The 24811-nt window shown below is 44.9% G+C and overlaps 1 protein-coding gene across 3 annotated transcripts in view; it reads left to right on the top strand.

Moving 5' to 3' along the window:
- The window catches only part of DCAF8 (DDB1 and CUL4 associated factor 8), a 285829-nt gene that overhangs the window by 196602 nt on the left and 64416 nt on the right, over window positions 1-24811 (top strand). For all 3 annotated transcript variants that reach the window (XM_069217992.1, XM_069217990.1, XM_069217991.1), the window contains one exon: window positions 4775-4905. In XM_069217992.1, coding sequence (XP_069074093.1) covers window positions 4775-4905 — 131 coding nt within the window. The remainder of the gene's footprint in view (window positions 1-4774; window positions 4906-24811) is intronic.

The following is a 24811-nucleotide window of genomic DNA, read 5'->3' as shown; positions in this document are numbered from 1 at the left end:
ATAAAGTCCCACTCCGTGATCTAGTCCTACGCGACCATATCAAACAGCGCTGCTTCCCTGAAACGACACGGACGAGGTGTCTCCAGCGACTTTATGGAATGCTGTGAAGGCACTCTTATGGGGAGGACTGGTCTCCCAAGTGGCAGTGTTTGAACGTGCAGCTGAAGTCCAACAACAGAAATTAGAGATAGATTCAACAGGCAGAGACGAGGCATAGGGAAGGTGGTTCCCATAGAACCCTAAATGTCCTTCCAATACTTAGGGGTGAACTTGAAGATTTATTTTTTATAAAAGCAGCCACTAAGAATCTGCTGTACATCAATCAAATCACCTACGAAAATGGGGATAAAGCATAAAGGCACAAGCTGCAGATCCACTCCTCACACAATCATATCGGAGAGCTATAGGACGTGGTGGGTCTTCTCCAATAGGATACTGATGTAATCAGGGTTTTTCCTTGCTATTATTCCACCCTCTACCAGGCCCAACGGCTTGATGCTCGATATCAGGAGGACTACCTACATACACGTGCCCAGCCAGACAGGGCTGAGCAGTTGTGCTTCTTAAGAGGATATTACCCCAGAGGCGTTTTGGGCAGCGATTGGCAGTTTCCCCCATGTAAAGCTCCATGCCTTGATGGATACATATTCACATTCTATAAAGCTTACGCCTCCCTCCTGATTGAGCTCTTGATGAAAGTATTCAATTCCTTTTCGGTCTCCAGTGTAGTTATGGACACCATGTTGGAATCACACATTACTCTCCTCCTAAACCCGGGCAAGCCTGCCACTCAGTGCCCCTCTTGTAGGCCCGTAGTGCTGCTGAACCTCAACATGAAGCTATTTGCTTCAAACCTCGTGGCCCGTCTGCACCAGGTTTGATCTTCTCTTATTGCACCAACCTGATCTGGCTTAATCGGCAACCGGCAGGCAAACAATAAGTGGTGACTCTAATGGGGTTTACTGAATGGCGGAAACACCCAATGATTTTTCTCTCTCGACGCCAAAAAGGCGTTTGATAGGGTTGATTGGAGTTACCTCTATGGACCTGGATAGAACCCACGTGGGGCCCAAAATGAAAGCTTTTATTCACACTAAATTCCGGAAACCTACTGCTAAACTCAAAATCAATGCCATATTCTCCCCGACATTCAGGCTCACCCAGGGCACATGACATGGATGCCCCTTGTCACCCCTGATTTTTGTGCTGATGATGAGCCTCTAGTGGCTAAAACAGGGCTTGAAAAATCTACTCAACTACTTGCTATGGCGAGTTTTATTTTATGAGGCTGAGCTATTTTTAGATCCTACTCGTCCCTTTTGGCGAGTGTACAAAGAACAGGTGTTCTGTTCAGTCAGAAACGGAATTAGAAATTAGGATGCCTTTAAATCTTTTTCTTGTCACATTTGCTCAAAAGTCAGTTTGTCTTCTTGCAATACAAATACTTTTCCTTGTGACTGCAGAGTTCCAGGATTTTGTAAGGTGAACTTGAATGAAATGTAAGGCTTTTGGTGTCAGGTTTTTCCTAACCCACAACATTTATATAACTAAGTCAACTTTACAAACATTTCAAAATGTATTTCAGTAGCTGTGAAAGACCATTTTTTGTGCATCTGTGTGATGAAAATAATATTTTGATAGGATGAACAAAAAAGACAGAACACTTTAATTGGTGATGTGCAAATGATAAATGTTTTCTTAAACCTAATTTTCACAGATTTATTGTTAATACACCATATAGTGTTATCAGAAAAGCTGCAAGTTAGTGGGAAGGCTTTTGGACATTTCTTGGAAATTTACTGTCTGTAAATGACAGAGTGCTACCACATCATGCTTTAGTAATATATTTAATAAAAGTGAGTGTTTAAACATAAACTGAGAAAAACTCCTGCCCTGATGGCAAAGCTATTAGTAAACTAAGAGGCAAGTCATGCATGGATCATGTGCACCCTATATGTGGGCTAGATATACTATACATGGAGCAAACGTTTACTGTATTTAATCAAACAAAAGAGGATTTTTACAGCAGAAATGCTTAACTCACACATTTGAATGTGCACTCGTTTGTGAGAATGAAGAAAAAGGTGTCTGTAAAATACAGTATTTTCCTAGAATCACACAATTTGAGACCCACTTCTGGATCAAGTACATTACAGTTAGGTCGAGTAGATCTTTCAAGCTACTCGACCTGCAGGTCTAGTTACATTTTTGATTTTTCGAGCCCTGCTAAAATCCAGTCCAACCTCGCAATACGTGGAGTGACAGTTAATGGTAGAGGGCTTAATTTGGCCCTATTTGAGGATGCTATGCTCTGTTTCATTACTGACGTGGACACGACTATCCTGGCATTCATGGGGACGCTTGACTCTTTCTCCCAAACATCTGGCTTTAAGATCAACTTCTCCAACTCGTGGGCATGGGAGTGGCAGAGCTCCAGTATAGCCTCAAGGACCCTGTCCACTGAAGTGGTTTCCAGTGGGAGACATCAGCCATTACCTACGTGGCAATTAGTGTACTGCCCCGTACTAGAGACATCTACGCTAGCAACATTCCTCCCCTCATCACTTCCCTCTTCAAGGACCTTTACAATTGGGGAAAGTTAGAGAACTCTTGGCTGGGCAGGCGTAATAGTCTGAAAATGAACTTCATGCCCCATCTTCTGTACGTCCCACAGACCCTTCCTCCAGCGCGAGGCTACACTTGAGTCCCTTTATCTTAATAATACCCACCAAAGAGGCATATTGTGGCTGTACCAATACATTCTGCAATTGACCCCTCAAAAAAAAGCATACGTATGTCCTATAATGGGAAAAAGAATTGGATGACGAGATTTCTGACACGAGGTGCCATATGGCAGAGAGCTGCAAAGTCCTTGATTTGCGTTTGTTACAAAGAGAACGCTTATAAGATACTAACTCTGTGATATCTCAAACATGTCAAACTTGCAAAGATGTTCAGGGGATCTGACCTATTTTGGAAGGGGTCTGGTGAACGAGGCACATTTTTGCACACTTGGTCCTGCCCACTGATATGTACTTTTTCAGTGCGATCCAAAGCATAATACACACCATCACGAATGTCTTGCTACCGCTTGATCCACTCATGATCGTTTTAGGGGACCCTGGGGTGAATAGGCTTTCTTTCAACAATCCCATAGGGCCTCCTGTTTTCCCATTTACTCTTGGCTGCCCGACTGTATGTGGCCCAGATGTGGAAGCAGCTTCTACCCCGCCTCTCAGTATCTGGTGGGGGAAAGATCTGGTCACATGGAAAAATTAACAAGATTGCGTGGCCAAGTTTGATGTCATATGGTGCCCCTTCACTACTTAAATACAACGCCTGTAATGGTCGGGAGGGCTCCGCATGACAATGTCTAGAACTCTAAGGGCATCTGATAGGCACATTATGCCCCCATCGGACACTGAAAGGGGGATATTGGGAACCGACCTTCCAACTGGATGACAGTGTTCTATTGGGGTGGTATGAAGGGAATGATGTTTTTCTATACGTGCTCTGAACGAGACTGTAATTCATGGGTGAAAATTGCCTTGGACGAAGTGCTCGGGCTTTTCTTTCCATTTTAATGTACTCACACTGTTTATTTATGAAATGTACTGTGGTCCATGTTTGTTTTGAAAAAATGCAAAATAACAGTTACAAAAACTGCACTGTACTACGCACCACAGCCCTTCAACAGGACAGACATGTTATCCATCCATATTACATAACTGTATGTCTCTTCACTTAAGACACGCCATAGCCTGTCATTTGAGACACACATCATGCATAATCCAGTGCACATCTCTTGAAAATACTGAGTATGCACTTAGTGCACCTAAACACACTATTTAAGACAATGATCACATTTGTTACACAGTTTTACTCCCTTTGTTTTCTAGTCCCCCAAATAAGATGGTAAAGTGTACTCTGCTTTTGTTGTCATCATCTAATCATTACTGTCGAAAAGGATACTTTTCAGTGGTTTGCTGGCTTTATTATAAGTTACCCCTTCAGTAAGGCATTCTCTTGGCAAATCCAGTGTCACTCATATTTAGATTACTGTTACTATCACAGAATTTGATAACATCAACTCCTGCTGATGACTCACACACAATTTTTTTAAATATTTTTAAAGACTTCTATCCAAAATTGCCTACGGTATGGCAGAGTGAACATGCATATGAGTATTTGAAATATATCAATCTGTGAAAGTAATGTTACAGGTTATTAACATTTCCTTCCAGTTCTTTAGTTGAGGTGCTGGACGTTCTTAAGAGTAAGTGATGTAATGGACCATAAGGACAGGCGCAATCAAGATGGTACAGTATAAACATTTTCCTGTTTTGATCAAGCAAATAATTTTGCATTTTTTACTTTCATCCACCATGTTTGTGAATCTGCACAGACAGCTCCTTTGAAGGGCATTTCGCCCTCTCTAGCTACACACTATCCTTGCAGCTAAGAAATGTGGATGCACAATAAGGCACTCTGGACATCCCTTGTGAAGTCAGCCAGTTTTCGAAGTCCACTGGCAGCAGGTGATTCATGGTTAGAGATTAAAGACCTCAGAAATGTTTACAGCTGAAACTTCTTCCTTCTAAACGCCAACAAAAAGTTCACTGTTTCTTTTAAATATTCTAACAGTTCTGGGCTCGATTAGTCATGTTTATTGGCTAATGTTTTATATTGAAAGCATTTGCTGGAGTAAGCTGCACATTGGACAGATGGCTTGGGAGTGATTTGAGCTTCCATCAGAATCTATCCTTTCTTTCAGTAAAAGGCGTAAATTTCTATGGTCCCAAGAGTGAATTTGTGGTCAGTGGAAGTGACTGCGGACACATATTCCTATGGGAGAAATCATCCAGTCAAATTGTACAGTATATGGAGGGAGATAAAGGAGGAGTGGTAAGTTACTTTTAATCATAGTTTTTACATAAGAAATGGTTGACTCTAACTTAATTTACTTTTTCTTCACTCATATTGTATGAAGGTCTGTTGGATTTACTAAACTGGTAATATCTATATATTGTATATTCAACCCACTCGGTGCTAAGTCTTAAAGACCTTATGTGTAATTTGTTATTGAGCATTGTCTACAGTATGCCTGTAAGGAAATGCCTCCTTGGCATGGTTACCCCCTGACTTTTTGCCTTTGCTGATGCTATGTTTTGAATTGAAAGTGTGCTGAGGCCTGCTAACCAGGCCCCAGCACCAGTGTTCTTTCCCTAACCTGTACTTTTGTTTTACACAATTGGCACACCCTGGCATCCAGGTAAGTCCCTTGTAACTGGTACCCCTGGTACCAAGGGCCCTGATGTCAGGGAAGGTCTCTAAGGGCTGCAGCATAGCTTACGCCACCCTGGGGACCCCTCACTCAGCACAGATACACTGCTTGCCAGCTTGTGTGTGCTGGTGAGAACAAAACGAGTAAGTCGACATGGCACTCCCCTCAGGGTGCCATGCCAACCTCACACTGCCTATGCAGTATAGATAAGTCACCTCTCTAGCAGGCCTTACAGCCCTAAGGCAGGGTGCACTATACCATAGGTGAGGGCACCAGTGCATGAGCACTGTGCCCCTACAGTGTCTAAGCAAAACCTTAGACATTGTAAGTGCAGGGTAGCCATAAGAGTATATGGTCTGGGAGTCTGTCAAACACGAACTCCACAGCACCATAATGGCTACACTGAAAACTGGGAAGTTTGGTATCAAACTTCTCAGCACAATAAATGCACACTGATGCCAGTGTACATTTTATTGTAAAATACACCCCAGTGGGCACCTTAGTGGTGCCCCCTGAGACCTTAACCAACTACCTGTGTAGGCTGACTGGTTCTAGCAGCCTGCCACACTCGAGACGTGTTGCTGGCCTCATGGGGAGAGTGCCTTTGTCACTCTGTGGCCAGTAACAAAGCCTGCACTGGGTGGAGATGCTAACACCTCCCCCAGGCAGGAGCTGTAACACCTGGCGGTGAGCCTTAAAGGCTCACCCCCTTTGTTCCAGCACCGCAGGGCACTCCAGCTAGTGGAGTTGCCCGCCCCCTCCAGCCACGGCCCCACTTTTGGCGGCAAGGCCGGAGGAAATAATGAGAATAACAAGGAGGAGTCACTGGCCAGTCAGGACAGCCCCTAAGGTGTCCTGAGCTGAAGTTACTCTAACTTTTAGAAATCCTCCATCTTGCAGATGGAGGATTCCCCCAATAGGGTTAGGATTGTGACCCCTTCCCCTTGGGAGGAGGCACAAAGAGGGTGTACCCAACCTCAGGGCTAGTAGCCATTGGCTACTAACCCCCAGACCTAAACACTCCCTTAAATTTAGTATTTAAGGGCTTCCCTGAACCTAAAGATTTAGATTCCTGCAACTTACAAGAAGAAGAGGACTGCTGAGCTGAAAACCCCTGCAGAAGAAGAAAGAAGACACCAACTGCTTTGGCCCCAGTCCTACCGGCCTGTCTCCTGCCTTCCAAAGAAACCTGCTCCAGCGACGCTTTCCCAAGGACCAGCGACCTCTGAATCCTCAGAGGACTGCCCTGCTTCAAGAAAGACTAGAAACTCCCGAGGACAGCAGCCCTGTTCCAAAAAGACTACAACTTTGTTTCAGAGGAGCAGATTTAAAGACCCCTGCAATCCCCGCAAGAAGCGTGAGACTTGCAACACTGCACCCGGCGACCCCGACTCGACTGGTGGAGAAACAACGCTACAGGGAGGACCCTCCGGCGACTCCAAGACTGTGAGTAGCCAAAGTTGTCCCCCCTGAGCCCCCACAGCGACGCCTGCAGAGGGAATCCCGAGGCTCCCCCTGACCGCGACTGCCTGACTCTAAAATCCCGACGGCTGGAAAAGACCCTGCACCCGCAGCCCCCAGCACCTGAAGGATCGGAACTCCAGTGCAGGAGTGACCCCCAGGAGGCCCTCTCCCTTGCCCAGGTGGTGGCTACCCCGAGGAGCCCCCCCCTTGCCTGCCTGCACCGCTGAAGAGACCCCTTGGTCTCCTATTGAAAACCATTACAAACCCGACGCGTGTTTGCACACTGCACCCGGCCGCCCCGCGCTGCTGAGGGTGTACTTTTTGTGCTGACTTGTGTCCCCCCCGGTGCCCTACAAAACCCCCCTGGTCTGCCCTCCGAAGACGCGGGTACTTACCTGCTGGCAGACTGGAACTGGGGCACCCCCTTCTCTCCATTGAAGCCTAAGCGTTTTGGGCACCACTTTGAACTCTGCACCTGACCGGCCCTGAGCTGCTGGTGTGGTTACTTTGGGGTTGCTCTGAACCCCCAACGGTCGGCTACCTTGGACCCAAACCTGAACCCTGTAGGTGGGTTACTTACCTGCAAAAACTAACAATACTTTACCTCCCCCAGGAACTGTGAAAATTGCACTGTCCACTTTTAAAGTAGCTATTTGTGTTTTATGTGAAAAGTATATATGCTACTGTAATTATTCAAAGTTCCTAAAGTACTTACCTGCGATACCTTTCAAATGACCTATTACATGTAGAATTTGAACCTGTGGTTCTTAAAATAAACTAAGAAAATATATTTTTCTATACAAAAACCTATTGGCTGGAATTGTCTCTGAGTGTGTGTTCCTCATTTATTGCCTGTGTGTATGTACAACAAATGCTTAACACTACTCCTTTGATAAGCCTACTGCTCGACAACACTACTACAAAATAGAGCATTAGTATTATCTCTTTTTGCCACTATCTTACCTCTAAGGGGAACCCTTGGACTCTGTGCATACTATTCCTTACTTTGAAATAGTGCATACCGAGCCAACTTCCTACAATGCCTTACTTTTATTCTTAGATTAATTAATTGATCATAGAAAGCCCCTACGTCCCTTGTTCTCAGCTTGCTTGCTTTGTTGTAGCACTATGCTTCCCTAAGACCTTTCCCTGTATATACCTTCTGTAGGAAGCTGGCCCTTTAAGTGGTAGGTCAATACCAAGTAAAGGGTCCAGGGGGTCCCCAATGAGTGGACAGGGCTTGCTATGCAATCCTCTGTTTGGAGGTATTGTGGTTGAGAATCCTTAGGCTTAACAGAGTAGTGCAGGACATCTACAAATACACGCAGTAGTCCAGTAAATGAGACACACGACTCAAAAAGGATATCCACACTAATTTATAAAAATAGCAAGTATCTTTATATATGTTTAGGCATCAGAGAACGTTCAGGTAAATATGTTTTTAAACAGAAATTCATTTCACTTTAAAAAGTGAAATTTCGAATTCTGCAATGTTATCCTATCGTAAGAAAAATAAGGTTCGATGGCATCTGTCGCTGTAGATACGCATGTTTTGCAATAGCTCGCCATCTGGTGTTGGGCCGGAGTGTTACAAGTTGTTTTTCTTCGAAGAAGTCTTTCGAGTCACGGGACCGAGTGACTCCTCCTTTTGTGTCCATTGCGCATGGGCGTCGACTCTATCCTCGATTGTTTTTTTTCCGCCATCGGGTTCGGACGTGTTCCTGATGCTCCGAGTTTCGGAACGGAAAGATAGCTAAATTCGGAAGATTTTCGTCGGTATTGTTGCGTTCGGGATCGGCGTAGTTAGATTCAACACCGCATCGAAGATCGAAGAGCTCCGGTGCCCTTCGGGGTAGTTTTTCGATCCCCCGTCGGGGCCTGGTCGACCCGACCGCGTGCTGAAGAACGCCGATGGAACGGACCCCGTTCCGTTTCTGTCCCAAATGCCACAACAAGTACCCCTATACAGACCAACACTTGGTCTGTAACCTGTGCCTGTCACCTGAGCACAGTGAAGACACCTGCGAGGCCTGTCGTGTGTTCCGGTCCCGAAAAACACTCCGAGACCGTCGAGCCAGAAGACTTCAAATGGCGTCCGCGCCGACAGCCCACCGAGAGTTCGAGGAACAAGAAGAGGAAGGTACCTTCTCGATCCACGAATCGGACTCCGAGGAATTCGATGACCCACAAACCGTGAGTAAGACGTCGAAAACACCACATAAGAAGATTTACAAGGCCCAGGGGACGCCACTGCCACCAGGCCATGGCTCGACCCATAAATTCGGTGACCGACCGTCGGCACCGAAAAAGGCCCAAACAGTGCCGAGACAGTCCGACTCCGGTCGAGACACCGGTACGCAGCCTTCTCGGGCCTGAGAAAGTGCTGGAGACAAGCATCGACACCGAGATAGCGGTGTAGACACGGCTCGACGGCGAGACAGCGGCACCGACGAAGATCGACGCCGAGAGGTTTCGGCCCCGAAAAAAAGAAAAGTCAGCTCGGAGCCGAAAAAAGATGCAGACAGGGTTTCGGTGCCAAAACAACCTGCAACCGTCCCAGTTTCAGGCTCTTATACAGAGGAGCATTCACTAACCTCCCAAATGCGAAAGCATAGGTTCGAGGAAGAGCTGCAATCTACCGATGTAGACCATACGCAAAAGCGTATCTTCATACAGGAGGGAACAGGGAAAATAAGCACCCTTCCCCCTATTAGAAGAAAGAGAAGACTGGAGTTCCAAACTGAACAAACACCACAAACAAAGGTGGTGAAAAAGGTTACTCCACCACCCTCTCCTCCACCTGTAATTCACGTCTCACCAGCACAAACTCCATCACATTCCCCAGCTCACACCACCATGAGCCAGGGTGACCAGGATCAGGACGCATGGGACTTATACGACGCCCCAGTGTCAGATAACAGCCCGGAGGCATACCCTACGAAGCCATCTCCACCAGAAGACAGCACTGCGTATTCTCAAGTGGTGGCTAGAGCAGCACAATTTCACAATGTAAGCCTCCACTCAGAACAGGTCGAGGATGACTTTTTATTCAACACCCTCTCCTCCACCCACAGCTCCTACCAAAGCCTGCCTATGCTCCCTGGTATGCTCCGGCACGCAAAAGACATTTTTAAGGAGCCGGTCAAAAGTAGGGCAATCACACCAAGAGTGGAAAAAAAGTATAAGGCGCCCCCTACAGACCCTGTTTTCATCACTGCACAGCTGCCACCAGATTCCGTCGTTGTAGGAGCAGCTAGGAAAAGGGCCAACTCCCACACATCTGGGGATGCACCACCCCCGGATAAGGAAAGCCGCAAGTTCGATGCAGCTGGAAAGAGAGTCGCAGCACAGGCTGCAAACCAGTGGCGCATCGCCAACTCTCAAGCACTACTTGCGCGCTATGACAGAGCCCATTGGGATGAGATGCAACACCTCATTGAACATCTACCCAAAGACCTACAAAAAAGGGCAAAGCAAGTGGTTGAGGAAGGTCAAAACATTTCAAACAACCAGATACGCTCCTCCATGGACGCAGCAGACACAGCTGCAAGGACAATTAATACATCCGTGACCATCAGAAGGCATGCATGGCTACGAACGTCTGGGTTTAAACCAGAGATACAGCAGGCAGTTCTCAATATGCCTTTCAATGAAAAAGAACTGTTCGGTCCAGAAGTGGACACAGCGATAGAAAAACTTAAAAAGGACACGGACACTGCTAAAGCAATGGGCGCACTCTACTCCCCGCAGAGCAGAGGAAACTACGGCACCTTCCGCAAGACACCCTTTAGAGGGGGGTTTCGGGGTCAGGCCACACAAGCCAGCACCTCACAGGCAACACCGTCCAGTTACCAGGGACAGTACAGGGGAGGCTTTCGGGGCCAATACAGAGGAGGGCAATTCCCTAGGAATAGGGGAAAATTTCAAAGCCCCAAAACCCCTGCAACTAAGCAGTGACTCGCATGTCACTCATCCCCTCCACACAACACCAGTGGGGGGAAGAATAGGTCATTATTACAAAGCATGGCAGGAAATCACTACAGACACTTGGGTTCTAGCAATTATCCAACATGGTTATTGCATAGAATTTCTACAATTCCCTCCAAACATACCACCAAGAGCACAAAATTTACCACAACATCATTCCGAGCTCCTGGAGACAGAAGTTCAAGCACTATTGCAAAAGAATGCAATCGAATTAGTACCAAACACACAAATAAACACAGGAGTTTATTCACTGTACTTCTAAATACCAAAGAAGGACAAGACGCTAAGACCAATCCTAGACCTCAGGATAGTAAACACATACATCAAATCAGACCACTTTCACATGGTCACACTACAAGAAGTGCTACCATTGCTCAAACTACACGACTACATGACAACCTTAGACCTCAAAGACGCGTATTTCCATATACCAATACATCCATCGCACAGGAAATACCTAAGGTTTGTATTCAAAGGAATACATTACCAATTCAAAGTATTGCCTTTCGGTTTAACAACAGCACCAAGAGTCTTTACAAAATGTCTAGCAGTAGTCGCTGCACACATCAGAAGGCAGCAAATACTTGTATTCCCGTATCTAGACGACTGGCTAATCAAGACCCATTCGTTATCAAAGTGCTCACACCACACAAATCAAATCATACAAACCCTCTACAAACTGGGGTTCACCGTCAACTTCGCAAAATCAAACATCCTGCCGTGCAAAGTACAACAGTACCTAGGAGCCATAATAAACACAACAAAAGGAGTAGCCACTCCAAGTCCACAAAGAATTCAAAACTTCAACAACATCATACAACGCATGTATCCAACACAAAAGATACAAGCAAAGATGATATTACAACTCCTAGGCATGATGTCTTCATGCATAGCCATTGTCCCGAACGTAAGACTGCACATGAGGCCCTTACAACAGTGCCTAGCATCACAATGGTCACAAGCACAGGGTCACCTTCTAGATCTGGTGTTAATAGACCGCCAAACTTACCTCTCGCTTCTATGGTGGGACAATATAAATTTAAACAAAGGGTGGCCTTTCCAAGACCCAGTGCCACAATACGTAATAACAACAGATGCTTCCATGACAGGGTGGGGAGCACACCTCGATCAACACAGCATACAAGGACAATGGAACGTACATCAAACAAAACTGCATATAAATCACCTAGAACTGCTAGCAGTTTTTCAAGCACTAAAGGCTTTCCAACCAATAATAGTTCACAAATACATTCTCGTCAAAACAGACAACATGACAACAATGTATTATCTAAACAAGCAAGGGGGGACACACTCAACGCAGTTGAGCCGGTTGGCACAAAAGATATGGCATTGGGCAATTCACAACCAAATTCGCCTAATAGCACAGTTTATCCCAGGGATTCAGAATCAACTCGCAGACAATCTCTCTCGAGATCACCAACAGGTCCACGAATGGGAAATTCACCCCCAAACTCTGAACACTTACTTCAAGCTCTGGGGAACACCTCAGACAGACTTGTTTGCGACAAAAGAGAACGCAAAATGCCAAAACTGCGCATCCAGATACCCACACAGGCAGTCCCAGGACAATGCCCTATGGATGAACTGGTCAGGGATATTTGCCTACGCTTTTCCTCCTCTCCCTCTCCTTCCTTATCTGGTAAACAAACTCAGTCAAAACAAACTCAAACTCATATTAATAGCACCAACTTGGGCAAGGCAACCCTGGTACACAATGCTGCTAGACCTATCAGTAGTACCACACATCAAACTGCCCAACAGACCGGATCTGTTAACTCAACACAACCAACAGATCAGGCACCCAGATCCAGCATCGCTGAATCTAGCAATCTGGCTCCTGAAATCCTAGAATTCGGACACTTACAACTTACACAAGAGTGTATGGAAGTCATAAAGCAAGCCAGAAGGCCATCCACCAGGCACTGCTATGCAAGTAAATGGAAGAGGTTTGTTTGCTACTGCCATATTAATCAAATCCAACCATTACACGCAACTCCAAAAGATGTAGTGGGTTACTTGCTTCACTTACAAAAATCTAACCTAGCTTTCTCTTCCATTAAAATACACCTTGCAGCAATATCTGCATACCTGCAGACTACCTATTCAACTTCCCTTTATAGGATACCAGTCATTAAAGCATTCATGGAGGGCCTTAAAAGAATTATTCCACCAAGAACACCACCTGTTCCTTCATGGAACCTAAATGTTGTCCTAACTAAACTTATGGGTCCACCTTTTGAACCCATGCACTCCTGCGAAATACAGTTCCTAACCTGGAAGGTTGCATTCCTCATCGCCATTACTTCCCTAAGAAGAGTAAGCGAGATTCAGGCGTTTACAATACAAGAACCTTTTATACAACTACACAAGAATAAGGTCGTCCTAAGGACTAATCCTAAATTTTTACCAAAGGTTATTTCACCGTTCCATCTAAATCAAACAGTGGAACTTCCAGTGTTCTTCCCACAGCCAGATTCCGTAGCTGAGAGGGCACTACATACATTAGATGTCAAAAGAGCATTAATGTATTACATTGACAGAACTAAAAACATCAGAAAGACTAAACAACTATTTATTGCATTCCAAAAACCTCATGCAGGAAACCCAATATCAAAACAAGGTATAGCCAGATGGATAGTTAAATGCATCCAAATCTGCTACCTTAAAGCTAAACGACAGCTGCCCATTACACCAAGGGCACACTCAACCAGAAAGAAAGGTGCTACCATGGCCTTTCTAGGAAACATCCCAATGCAAGAAATATGTAAGGCAGCCACATGGTCTACGCCTCACACATTCACCAAGCACTACTGTGTAGACGTGTTATCCGCACAACAAGCCACAGTAGGGCAAGCCGTATTAAGAACATTGTTTCAGACTACTTCCACTCCTACAGGCTGAGCCACCGCTTTTGGGGAGATAACTGCTTACTAGTCTATGCAAAACATGCGTATCTACAGCGACAGATGCCATCGAACTGAAAATGTCACTTACCCAGTGTACATCTGTTCGTTGCATCAGTCGCTGTAGATTCGCATGTGCCCACCCGCCTCCCCGGGAGCCTGTAGCAGTTCGGAAGTTACCTTCAACTATTTGTATATATATAATTTCAACCTTATATAGGTACATACTTAGTCACTCCATTGCATGGGCACTATTACTACAATACAACTCCTACCTCACCCTCTGCGGGGAAAAACAATCGAGGATAGAGTCGACGCCCATGCGCAATGGACACAAAAGGAGGAGTCACTCGGTCCCGTGACTCGAAAGACTTCTTCGAAGAAAAACAACTTGTAACACTCCGGCCCAACACCAGATGGCGAGCTATTGCAAAACATGCGAATCTACAGCGACTAATGCCACGAACAGATGTACACTGGGTAAGTGACATTTTCATTCTGCAAACAGGTAGAGTACAGCGACTTACAAGACCAGTCTCCAGTCGTTAAATTGAGTAGTGGGCAAGGTCCAAGGTGGCACCAGCAGTACACCACCACCAGCAGCACGCGGGTGGCCGGGTGCAAGACCGTGTCGGTTGCCCAGTACGTTTCAGTGGAGATCAGTCACTGTGAAGAGAGGCTGCAGCCTCTGGCCAAGAGGCTAGTCAGGCTGAACCAACAGCGGGGCTCAGGCCTCCTGATGCTTTTGCACAGGTAGGCCCTTTGGTCCTCTTCTTCACAGCTTAGGGGTGATTGGTGCAAAGGTGTCTTCCGGTGTCTGGGTTTTCTTACTGGACCGGTCGCGAGGCTTCAGGCGTCATTTGGGAGTACAGGAGGGGTGAAACCACAATGGACTTGGACTCTGGAGGGCTTGGGAGCCTTGTTGGCACTGGTGGTCCACTTCACTCTGGTCAGAGATGTCTGGTGCAATGGTGTCTTCAGGTGTTGGGTTTTGGCCATTCAGAGGCTACAGAGTCCCTTCTTTTGGAGTTTGCAGGAGGCAAGAACACTGGTTACGGGAGGAATTAAGTCTTTTCTTTAATGCAGGAAGTTCTCCCAGGTTTCTGGAGTCACAGCTGCAGGGCAAGCCAACCCTGGGGGCAGATTTTTGACAAGGGATGCAGACACGCTGGCGGGGTTTGTACTAGGTCAGCTGCTTATTTTATCCTCTTCTTATTTTGTGGCTCTTCATGGTCCTTGGTCGTCTTAGGTCATCAGGATCTGCTTCTCTGGTGCCAGGGGCTGCCCTAAATACCGAATTTAGGGACATTGGGACAATTAGGGTAGTAGCCAATGGGCTACTGACCCTTGGCGTCACTATGCCCCATATATGCCCACTTTCTGTGGGTAGGTGAATATGACCCTGTCCCAGAATTCCTAGGCAGGCCAGCTCAACTATGGCTACTTCTGAAATTTTGTGTCCACCTCGCAGCAGCCCACCTTCAGGGGGTTACTAGCCTGGAGGTGGCACGCCCACCTGACTAGCTAATTTTCCCACTTGTCCAGGTGCCAAGTGGTCTCTGGACAGTGGGGGTGGCTTTCTGTCCTGTGAGGGGGTGCAGATTTGCATTTCAAAGGCGGCAGCCCTTTGACGCTTGGTACCTTAGGAAGTCTATTCATCAGGTAGTCCTGTGCGAGGGGTGTTACACCCTCCTCCCGGACAGGCTTTTGTTCTGGGCCTCCAGAGAGCAGAAGGCTCTAACCCAAACGGTGTTTACTTGTCTTCTGAAGATGAGCTTGTTATCTAAGATAAAGACTAGATTTCTAGTGTGTTCTGTTGGGGTTGTCCAAGGGCGGGGGGCCACCATGAGTCGGTCTCTCATCCATTCGGCTACTTGACACATGGCTTTGCTGAAGGTTTCTTTGGGGGAGGTGTGGTCTCTGGGGGAGGCGTGACCTTCGCGAGGGAGAAGACCAGCTGTGTGTCATCGATGTATGAGATGAGGACCCCGGGGGGGGGGGATGGGGTGGAATCCAGGGGGTGGGTCCCTAGGGGACCAGAACAGTGTTTTGGGTGGTAGACTGGTTGAAACCAGTCAGCAGGCTCATCAGAGGCTGGTAGGTTTTCAGGAGGCACCTCTGAAGTGCCTTCTGGCTGCATGTATTGATGAATCCAACACTGACATCAGTGTGGATTGACCAGTACAAGATGTTTGATACCAAACATCCCTATCTTCAGTGAAGCCATCATGTAGCCGGGGAGCTCGTATTGACCACTGTCAACAGCAAATGTATTTAAAATAGCTTCCCTGGTCACTTACTGTGTTTGAGAATCGATAAAGACATAGCATGGCCATATCTCTTCATGTAGATGTGCTCTCACATGCAATATAATGCACCTTGCCTTAGGGCTGTAAGGCCTGCTAGAGGAGTGGTTTATATATATTGCATGCAATGTTGGGGAAAGCATTTCCACACCAGAAAAGAACCAAAAAGTCCCTGCTGGTGAAAACTCTTCTATACCAGAAGGGGAAAGCTCTAACAGCTAGGACTGTGGGGAGATTTTTGGGAAAGATGGCTAAATGCTTTCCCTTGATCCCAAATGTGAGGCTTCATATGAGGCCAATCCAGGAGTGGTTTAAACATCAATAGTCATGTGCATCAAGGAGTTAGGAAGATCTAGTGGTTGTCACGCAAAAGGTTCAGGAAGAGATGGCATGGTTCAACAAGGAAAACATTACATGAGGAAAGTTTTTTTTTTTCAGCAACCAACTCCATTGGTGACATTAACAACGGACATCTCACATATAGGATTGGGAGCACATATGGTCTCCCTGAAAATAAGAGGAATATGGAGGGAGGAGGATGCAGTACAACACATCAGCATCCTGGAATTAAAGTTTTTTCTAGCTTTGAAAGTTGTCCAAAAAACCTTTGAGGGGAATTACTGATTCAGATAGACAATACTACAATAATGTTTTACATCAACGCACAGAGGACGACTCAATCCCCACCTCTCTCAAGATTGGCTCAGAAACTCTGGAGATGGGCATTTCCAGAGGAACATTGAGATTTTAATCCATACATCTCCCCGGGAAAGACAGTTGTGAAGTGGACAGGCTGAGCAGACTGTCTCCATGCTCCCACAAGTAGGAGCTCAGAAGGTGGTGCAGAAGATCTTTCAGAAGTGGGACACATCAACCACAGATCTGTTCGCAGCACCCTAGAACGAAAAATGCTAAAACTTTGCCGCTAGACAACCGCACCCTCAGTCGCAGGGGAATGCCCTTTCGATAAACTGATTAGGGACATTTGCATATGCCCCCTTCACACCCCCCCCCCTCCCCCTCCCATTTCCACTGTTGCACAAGGTCATCAACAAATGAAAGGGTAGTCACATGACCTTGAAATTAATTGCAATGCAATGGGCAAAACAGGCTTGGTACTCTTAGATAATACAGCTATCTGAAGGAAGATTTCAAAGGACACAAGAAGTCAGGACCTATTAATAATGGAAAGGGGAACAGTATTGCACGTAGAACCAGAATATTTCAAACTAACAGCCTGGCTCCTGAAGACCTAGAATTCAGTCACATGAAGTTACCATAAAAGACCATGGCTGTATTTAGAGAGGCAAGAAAACCAATAACACAAAAATGTTGTTTGCCAGAATTAAAGACATTTTTATTTTGGGGTGTTGAAAATAAGTTACTCAAGAAGATCGCAAGGGAAAAGACAATTTTAAAATATTTAACTCGTCCTTTACCAGAAGGACTTTCATATTCATCATTAAAGGTTAATCTGGCAGCAGTAGTGGGTTATACCACAGGAGAGATGGGGACAATTTGTTTTCCAGCACCAGTGATAAAAAGATTCTTAGAGGGTGCAAAGACGAGAACCCCACCAAGAGGGGTACCAGCACCCACATGGAGCCTAAGCATAGTTCTTTCACAGCTCATAATAGGACCCTTCGAGCCATTGCACAAAGCTGCATTACAGATACTAACTTTAAAGACCACTTTCTTGGTAGCTGTTACTGCAGAGTTAGTGAGTTGCAGACCCTCACGATACAAGAACCCTATACATTCACAAGGACAGAATTGTTCTGAGAACCACATTTCATACCAAAAGTAGTTTCACATTAATCAATCTATTCCAATTTCAAGTTTCTTTCAAAATCCAAAGACACGCTGAAAGAAAATTGCATACACTGGACGTAAGTGTACTACACTGAAGGAACACAAGCTTTCTGAAAGGCTCAAATTGTTTTTATCTTTTATAAAAAAGTTACTTGGGAAAACCAGTCTCCAGGATCACAATTGCATGATGGATTGCACAAATAATTCAGTTATGTCACACTTATGCAGGTGAAACCTTAACGGTAGCCCCGGGAGCACACTCCACATGGAAAAAAGGAGCAACTATAGCCAATACTCCCTTACAAGAAAGTTGCATTGCAGCAACGTGGTCATCAGTGCAAACATTTACAAAACATTTTGTGGACATTCAGTTGAACAGAGAAGCTCAAGGGGGACAAAAGGTGCTAAAACAAATATTCATAAGTCAATGCCCATCTTCAACGTAGTCACCACAGTAAGGAAACTGCTGTAAAATCAAAGTACAGCATGTGAATCCAGAAAAGATTCATGCTGCAAAACGTAACGTTTCTTGCCTGTAGGCGTAGTTTTGCAGCTTAAAGAATTTTCTGGATTCACAAGCAAACCACATACCTCCACCAAGAAGAGGAGAAAATAAATTTAAAAAAAAAATCAGATGATGACGATCTAAGATGGGATATTCGGAGAAAGTACGATGGCATCACAAGGAAACATCAAATGGAGGTTCCGTCAATGCCCATCAGCAAACAAAAGTAGAACAAGCATTTACAATGCAACGGGTCTCGCGTTTGCTCATGTTAGAGCTGATCGCGTTGTAAACTCCTAACCTGACTTTTCACCTATCGGGCAAAAGTGCATTTGTGTACACAACCCGAAAAGTGAAATTAACTATGTAAAGCGCTCGACTTCTGCCAAGCGAGATCGCGCTCGTAAATTAGAGAAAAAGTAGTCCACGAGCCCGATGGAAAACAGCGAGCCTCGCATTTTTTCTGTACTTGGTCGCTGTGCTCGAGGAGGGCTAGCCACCGGAAAAGGCATGACGTATGCTTGCCTTTGACTAATGAAAGCAAGCAGATTTTATTAGGAGAGCCCACGAACCAATAAAAAACACTGACGTGAAGTTGACAGGGCTCCGAGCCCTTTTCTAAATACAAAAGCGTCTCGCTGCGATACGCATGCGCGAGCGCATGCAGCGCAGGCTCGACCCTAAAAAGGACAAAAAAATAGTTAAATAGTAGAAATTCCACACCCAAACACTAGATGGCAGAATAATACACAGCTTGTGAAACCAGAAATTTCTTCAAGCTGCAAAACTACACCTACAGGTAAGAAACTTTACGTTATTCCATGCGTCAAAAGAAAATATAAGTGGCGTCAATAGAAAATGTAAATATTTTGCCAAGTAGATCCTGTTCCATTGTTGCCCACACAATGCATTAGCACCTTTAAAATTCAGGTGGCACGGGATGAATACATCCAGACTAGTAGAGTAAAATATTGGGTGCAGCTGGATAGTTTATGGCTTGCATTGGGTCAGCCATGAATTGATGTTGAAAATTCCCAACCGTTATTTAGCAAATAAGGTGGGTTCAAGAGGTTTTGGAAGACCTGGTTCAAGACCTGCAAGAATCGCAATTAAATTGTACCAGAGTGGAATTTTGTCCTATTGGCACAAGGTTAGAGTAGGTGTTTGTAAAGATCAAGAAACCAAGCCTGGCGTGTCTGAGGGTTAATTTCATCAACTCCTAAAACTGACACATGGAAGATTTCTTGCAATAGGTCAGAGCCCGCCATGTTGAGGTTATCATACTTTGCATCAACGGACACTAAAACAGTGTCAACATGCACATCATACCCGATGTAACTATCATGGGAACACCTACCTGATCATGAGCTAGAGGATTTCTATGTAGAGGTTCCCTTGCCTCAACAGAATTAATAATCTCTCCTTTTTCTCCAACCATATAAACTGTGAGGGAAGTTTAAGGTGTGTTTTTTCTAGTGGCAGGAAATTATCCCTGACCAGTGGCTATTCTCAACTATATGAGACAGGTAGCCGACTGGAAGAAATAGCATTGTTGATGAGCAAGGGATTTATAGTTATCTGACTACATCATTGTAGGGGAAGGCGTGCATCCTACATACGTTTTCATCCAAAAGAATGATGCAACACTAGGCCTTGTGTTAGACAGTCTAATTTGATGATTATGGACACGGCCACTACTATGGTGGCCACAAAGGAATTGGTCCTCTTCTGCAATAGTGAACCATCATGATGACTCTCAGTTTAAAAATTGCAATCTTCGATACTCCAAGGCATCTAACTAATCACCAGTACCAGGGGTTGGTGGTAGGTGACAAACATATCAATTCTGAGTTACTTTCTTTCAGGTAAAATCTGTTCTGTGGGTGTTTACCAATTATCTGTATGTAGTGGAGTACCATTTACTACACTAGTCCATACATGCCTACCCATATCTAGATGAATGGTTGGTGAATGCCACACAGAAATTAAACAAGTTTTCCTTGCAAGCTAAAAAGCCAACTTGAACAACTATAACTCAGTAATTTCTTGGGCTTGCTCTGGCCCCTAGAGTAGCAAAGACCTTTCACCCACAAAATGGGTTTCCACATTTCTGTAAATGATTCTCCATTACAAGACATCACAGTCTTTGAGAGAGAGGTTGGTCATCTTGCTATTTGGCATGATGAAATTAATTTAAGCGCTGTTTGCCATTGCAAGAATGCGCATGCAACCACCTCAGAAGTGGAGAGCTAAGGGTCTTGAACTGCTAGGCCTTAGGAAGACCTGATGTAAATATCATCCATGGTTCAAATAATTTTCTGCAAGGGTGAGACTAGCACAATCTGTTACTGGGTAGAACATTTGAAGGCCACTGTTCTCAAGTTAGTGTAGCCTCTCTTTGCGTTGTTGTTCCTGAAATCTTAAATGAATTGAAGCAGGAGTTCCCTCTTTCTTTTATACCAGATTTTTTGGACATTGGACGTTAGAGGTGTTTCTTGAAAAATCAGCTGGCTGAAGGGCAGTGTGACATTCAAGGATCATTACAGCAAGTATTACTCTTGCCTGTGGTCTTATCCCAGTTCAAGATGGTTATTTTTTGAGTTACCAAGGACGTTATCAGCACTGGTACTATGAAAAGGGATGAAACTTAGTTCCATGCTAAACAACATTTGTGGTTTTGTCTCTTGACTTCTTCATGTAGCTTTGCCTTTGCCACCCCATAGCATTTTATTGTCCTTGAACTTACTCTTTTTATTTCATTTTTTTATATGTTTTTGCTTGACTATTTTAATAATTTGTGTGAGGTTGTATGCATTCTTAGTGCTGCTTTTGGCACTTCTTATGTAGTCTAAGTGTGTTACTCGCATGCCTTATTTACTTAAGGCATTTTGTATGGCACTAAGCATATCATCTTACGGGCAGTTCGGAACGCTTACTGGGGGGTGTCCTTTTGCACATGCACATTTCTGTAATATCATTGAAGGATATTTTCTCATGGTAAACACGTCGTTCTCTAGAGTAGTATAGTACAGACATTTTCTATCAAAGAAACTAGCACACAGGTCCCTTAAAGATTCGGCAACACTGCTGACACAGCCTAAATTTCTTTTAATTGCCAAGAAATACTTTTTTCCCCACAGACTGTAGCGGAGAGGTCCTTAGATGCACTAGAATGTAGAAAAGCCTTTGTGCACTACATTGTTATAAAATATATTTTCGTGCTGCATAAACAATTAATTGTTTCCTTTACACCCTCACCAAGGCCAATCAGTTTCCAACTCTGGAATTGTTATATAGATCATCAAATATATACAATGTTGACTACACACGGGCCAGCTTTATCATCTCACTGTTATGTCCCTATTTCACACACAAGTAGGCACTAAAACACCTTTCTTTGGAAATACACCTTTAGGTGACATTTGTGAGACTGCTTCTTCATTAGTGGGCACTTAATAAGAATTAATGTATTGCCATAGAGACTAAAAGTCACGTTTAGAGATGCTGTTTAGTTTTTTTCACTTGACGCTGTGCATCCTTTTTGGGAAGTGCATGTGGTGCTTTACAGTGTATGCGCAGCTGGCTCTGCAAATACATACAATGCAGAAAATGATAGAAAGGTAACTGATCTGTGACCATTGTTTTGCAGCTTGATTTGCAGGTGACCCCACACCTCAGGGTGCTAAATTGAAGAAAATTCTATATTGTGGCACAGGCACTCAAAAAAGATGGGTGATTAAATACATATTCAGAGGTGAAGTCTGTACATTTTGGCCATGAGGGAACATAATCATATCTCCTAGTCACATTGAAACTGAGAGCAAAAGACTTAAAAAAAAAAACTGTGTTCCAACCCAACACCAGATGACAGCATGTCTATGTCAAACACAAAAAGCTGCAAACCAAAGGTTAGCGGGAAGTGTATTTTCCTTTTTTTTTTGTTTTCACAACCTAAGTAGTTCCACTGTTAATCTTGTGGGACAATATATATTAAGCATTGCTGCTGCCTTACTTTATCTTGCCAGACAGATTTTAATAGGGAATAAATCTAAACATCCCATTGTTTTGCCAATGATAGATCTAAAATCTACGCCACCTTAAAGCAAGTGTGTGTGAGTACCTGACAGTTTTGCTGGAAGAATCCTTTGCTCGCGTCATATGCTGTGCATTATTCTGCCATCTAGTGGTTGGGTACGGAATTGTCTCTCTCGCCCCCCCCCCCCCCATTTTTGGGCGTAGTTGGCCACCATTTGGTGGTATGTCTGTCCCTAGTGTGACGTCAGACGGCGCCCCAGATGTTTGTGTGCGTAATCGCCACCTTCACATTCTTTGTCTGCCATTGGGTCTGGAAGCAACAGAGGACCTCAAAAGTTTTTGAAAAATTTTGAACTTTTTCAAGGAAAACATTGATTCGTCAAAGACTGTGAAGAAAAAGCATTGAGATAAGGTTAACTTTCACTCTCCCCTTCCGATGGGGGACCCTGCCGAAAACAACCACATGGTCGAAGAATGGGGCAAGGTAGGGTATATGGACTAAACCCTCTTTAAATTTTGCCCGAACTTCCACTGCAAGTCCACACAGAGACCCTCATGAGGTCTGTGATCTGTCTGCCGAAAGGTCACAGAGACCAGGACTGAGAAGCCTGCTCTTCATTGGTTGCGAAAACGTTGAAGGTATGAAGGAGACAGAGGTTAGAATTCTATCACGCCAGGACCAGCGCTAGCAAGGCAGGGATGGCCAACCGCGACCAGGAAAGGCCTGCGATGACAACGTTGAGGAATCCAAGACAGCCCATAGAGGTTCAGACTTCAAGATCTTCAACACTGACACTGAGAAAGAACTGGCAGAAAAAAAGCATCAAGAGATGCCGAAAGGAAAATCTAAATGGTAACAAAAGCACTGAAAGGCCCAGAGCATAAAACCTCTGAGAAGAAACACCAGAAGGCAGCCTCGGCACAGAGATAAATGTTGAGTGAAGGTCAGCTGAAGGCAAAAGATGCCCACGGAACCCAGCACAGGGATACCGATGCAAGCACGATGTCAAAGACATCAGTGGTCCCAGCTGTTAGAGAGGGTGTGAAGAGAAAGAGTAAGCTTTTGGAGATGACCAAACCATCAGTGCGGAAAAAGAGGCTATTGCCATTGCCGGCCAGAGTGTGCAAGAAGTTGAGAGGGAAAAATAGAAAGCTCGAAGCAGAAATGGCAATACTACTTCAGCAGAAGAAGGAGTTCAACTACTCCTTGAAAGATTGTTGAATCCTGCTGAGGTCTTCGACTACCCTCAAGGGCGAAGAGGAAGAATCAGCGCTGGATGTGCCAGCAACACCTGAACCCCATGAGGAAGAACTCAGAGACGTTCTATGAACCCAAGGAACCCAAAACAGGAAGAGGGTTCGACGATGAATCGTGGGTCGACCTCAAAACAGACTCCCCTGAATAGGAGATGGAGAATTAGCCCTTGAGACCATTACCACCTGATGACCTCATGTTTTATAACATCATCATCAAAAGGGTTGCTGAAACCTACGGGGTTACAGCTAGAAGAGGAGAAAGGAGATGTTTCCTGTTGGAAATGTTAGTGCCTGCAAACAAGGGGAACTTGTCCCTATCAATGCTGCTCAGCATTTTCGATCAAGTTAGGAGAGCCTTTAGAGAGGTAACTGCAACCATAAAAAAGTAGTACAACCCCCCCCCACCACACCCCCCTCCTCGAGGAGGAGGAGCCTTCTGCAAGTGACCCTCTCAACGCCCCACAGAACACCAGTGGGAGGAAGGATAGGGAACTATCCACAGGAGTGGGAAAAGATCACTGCATACCCCTAGTACCTGTGGTTCCTTTTGCCATCCATCTTACAAGCCAGGCTCCAAGCCAACATCAGCAGACACCTCCTCTTCTTATCACAGAGGTCAGTCATCAGTCCTCCCCTAGAGGTTTCTACAGAGAAACATATAGGGGAAATAACACCAAAGGAATGGGCAAAAGTGCTTCAGCATATGGTGCAACCGCTGCCTCAAAACAGTGACTCCCTTCTTCCCCCGACTACTCCACACCTGTTGAGGGACGATTACAATAATTTCCCCCTATCTGGCAAAAATATAACATAAGTTGGTTTTGGATATTATTATCCAAAATGGTTACTGTCCGGAGCTAATTTCCAAATCTCCAAACATTCCACCTCGGACTCACAAACTCATCATAGAACATCTAACCCTACTCAAATAGGAACTTCGGGCTTTATTTATTTATTTATTTCTACTCGAAGAAGCTAGAAAACCTGTCCCTACACAGCATCAAGGGTCAGGAGTATACTCTCTATACTTCCTAATCCACAAAAAGGATGGCTCTTTACAGCCAATACTAAATCTATGGCCTTTAAATCATTCACATGGTTACCGTCCAGGACGTGATCCCACTTCTTCAACACATCGATTTCCTCTCAGCACTAGACTTGAAGGATGCCTATTTTCAGATTCCCAAATATCAAGCACAATCGTAAATACCTCAGGCTTGTGTTAACAGGCAGCCAC

The sequence above is a fragment of the Pleurodeles waltl genome, chromosome 12 (assembly GCF_031143425.1).
Source record: "Pleurodeles waltl isolate 20211129_DDA chromosome 12, aPleWal1.hap1.20221129, whole genome shotgun sequence".
NCBI lineage: Eukaryota > Metazoa > Chordata > Amphibia > Caudata > Salamandridae > Pleurodeles > Pleurodeles waltl.
Note: the sequence above shows the minus strand (reverse complement) of the source record. Positions and strands in the feature narration are given on the sequence as shown.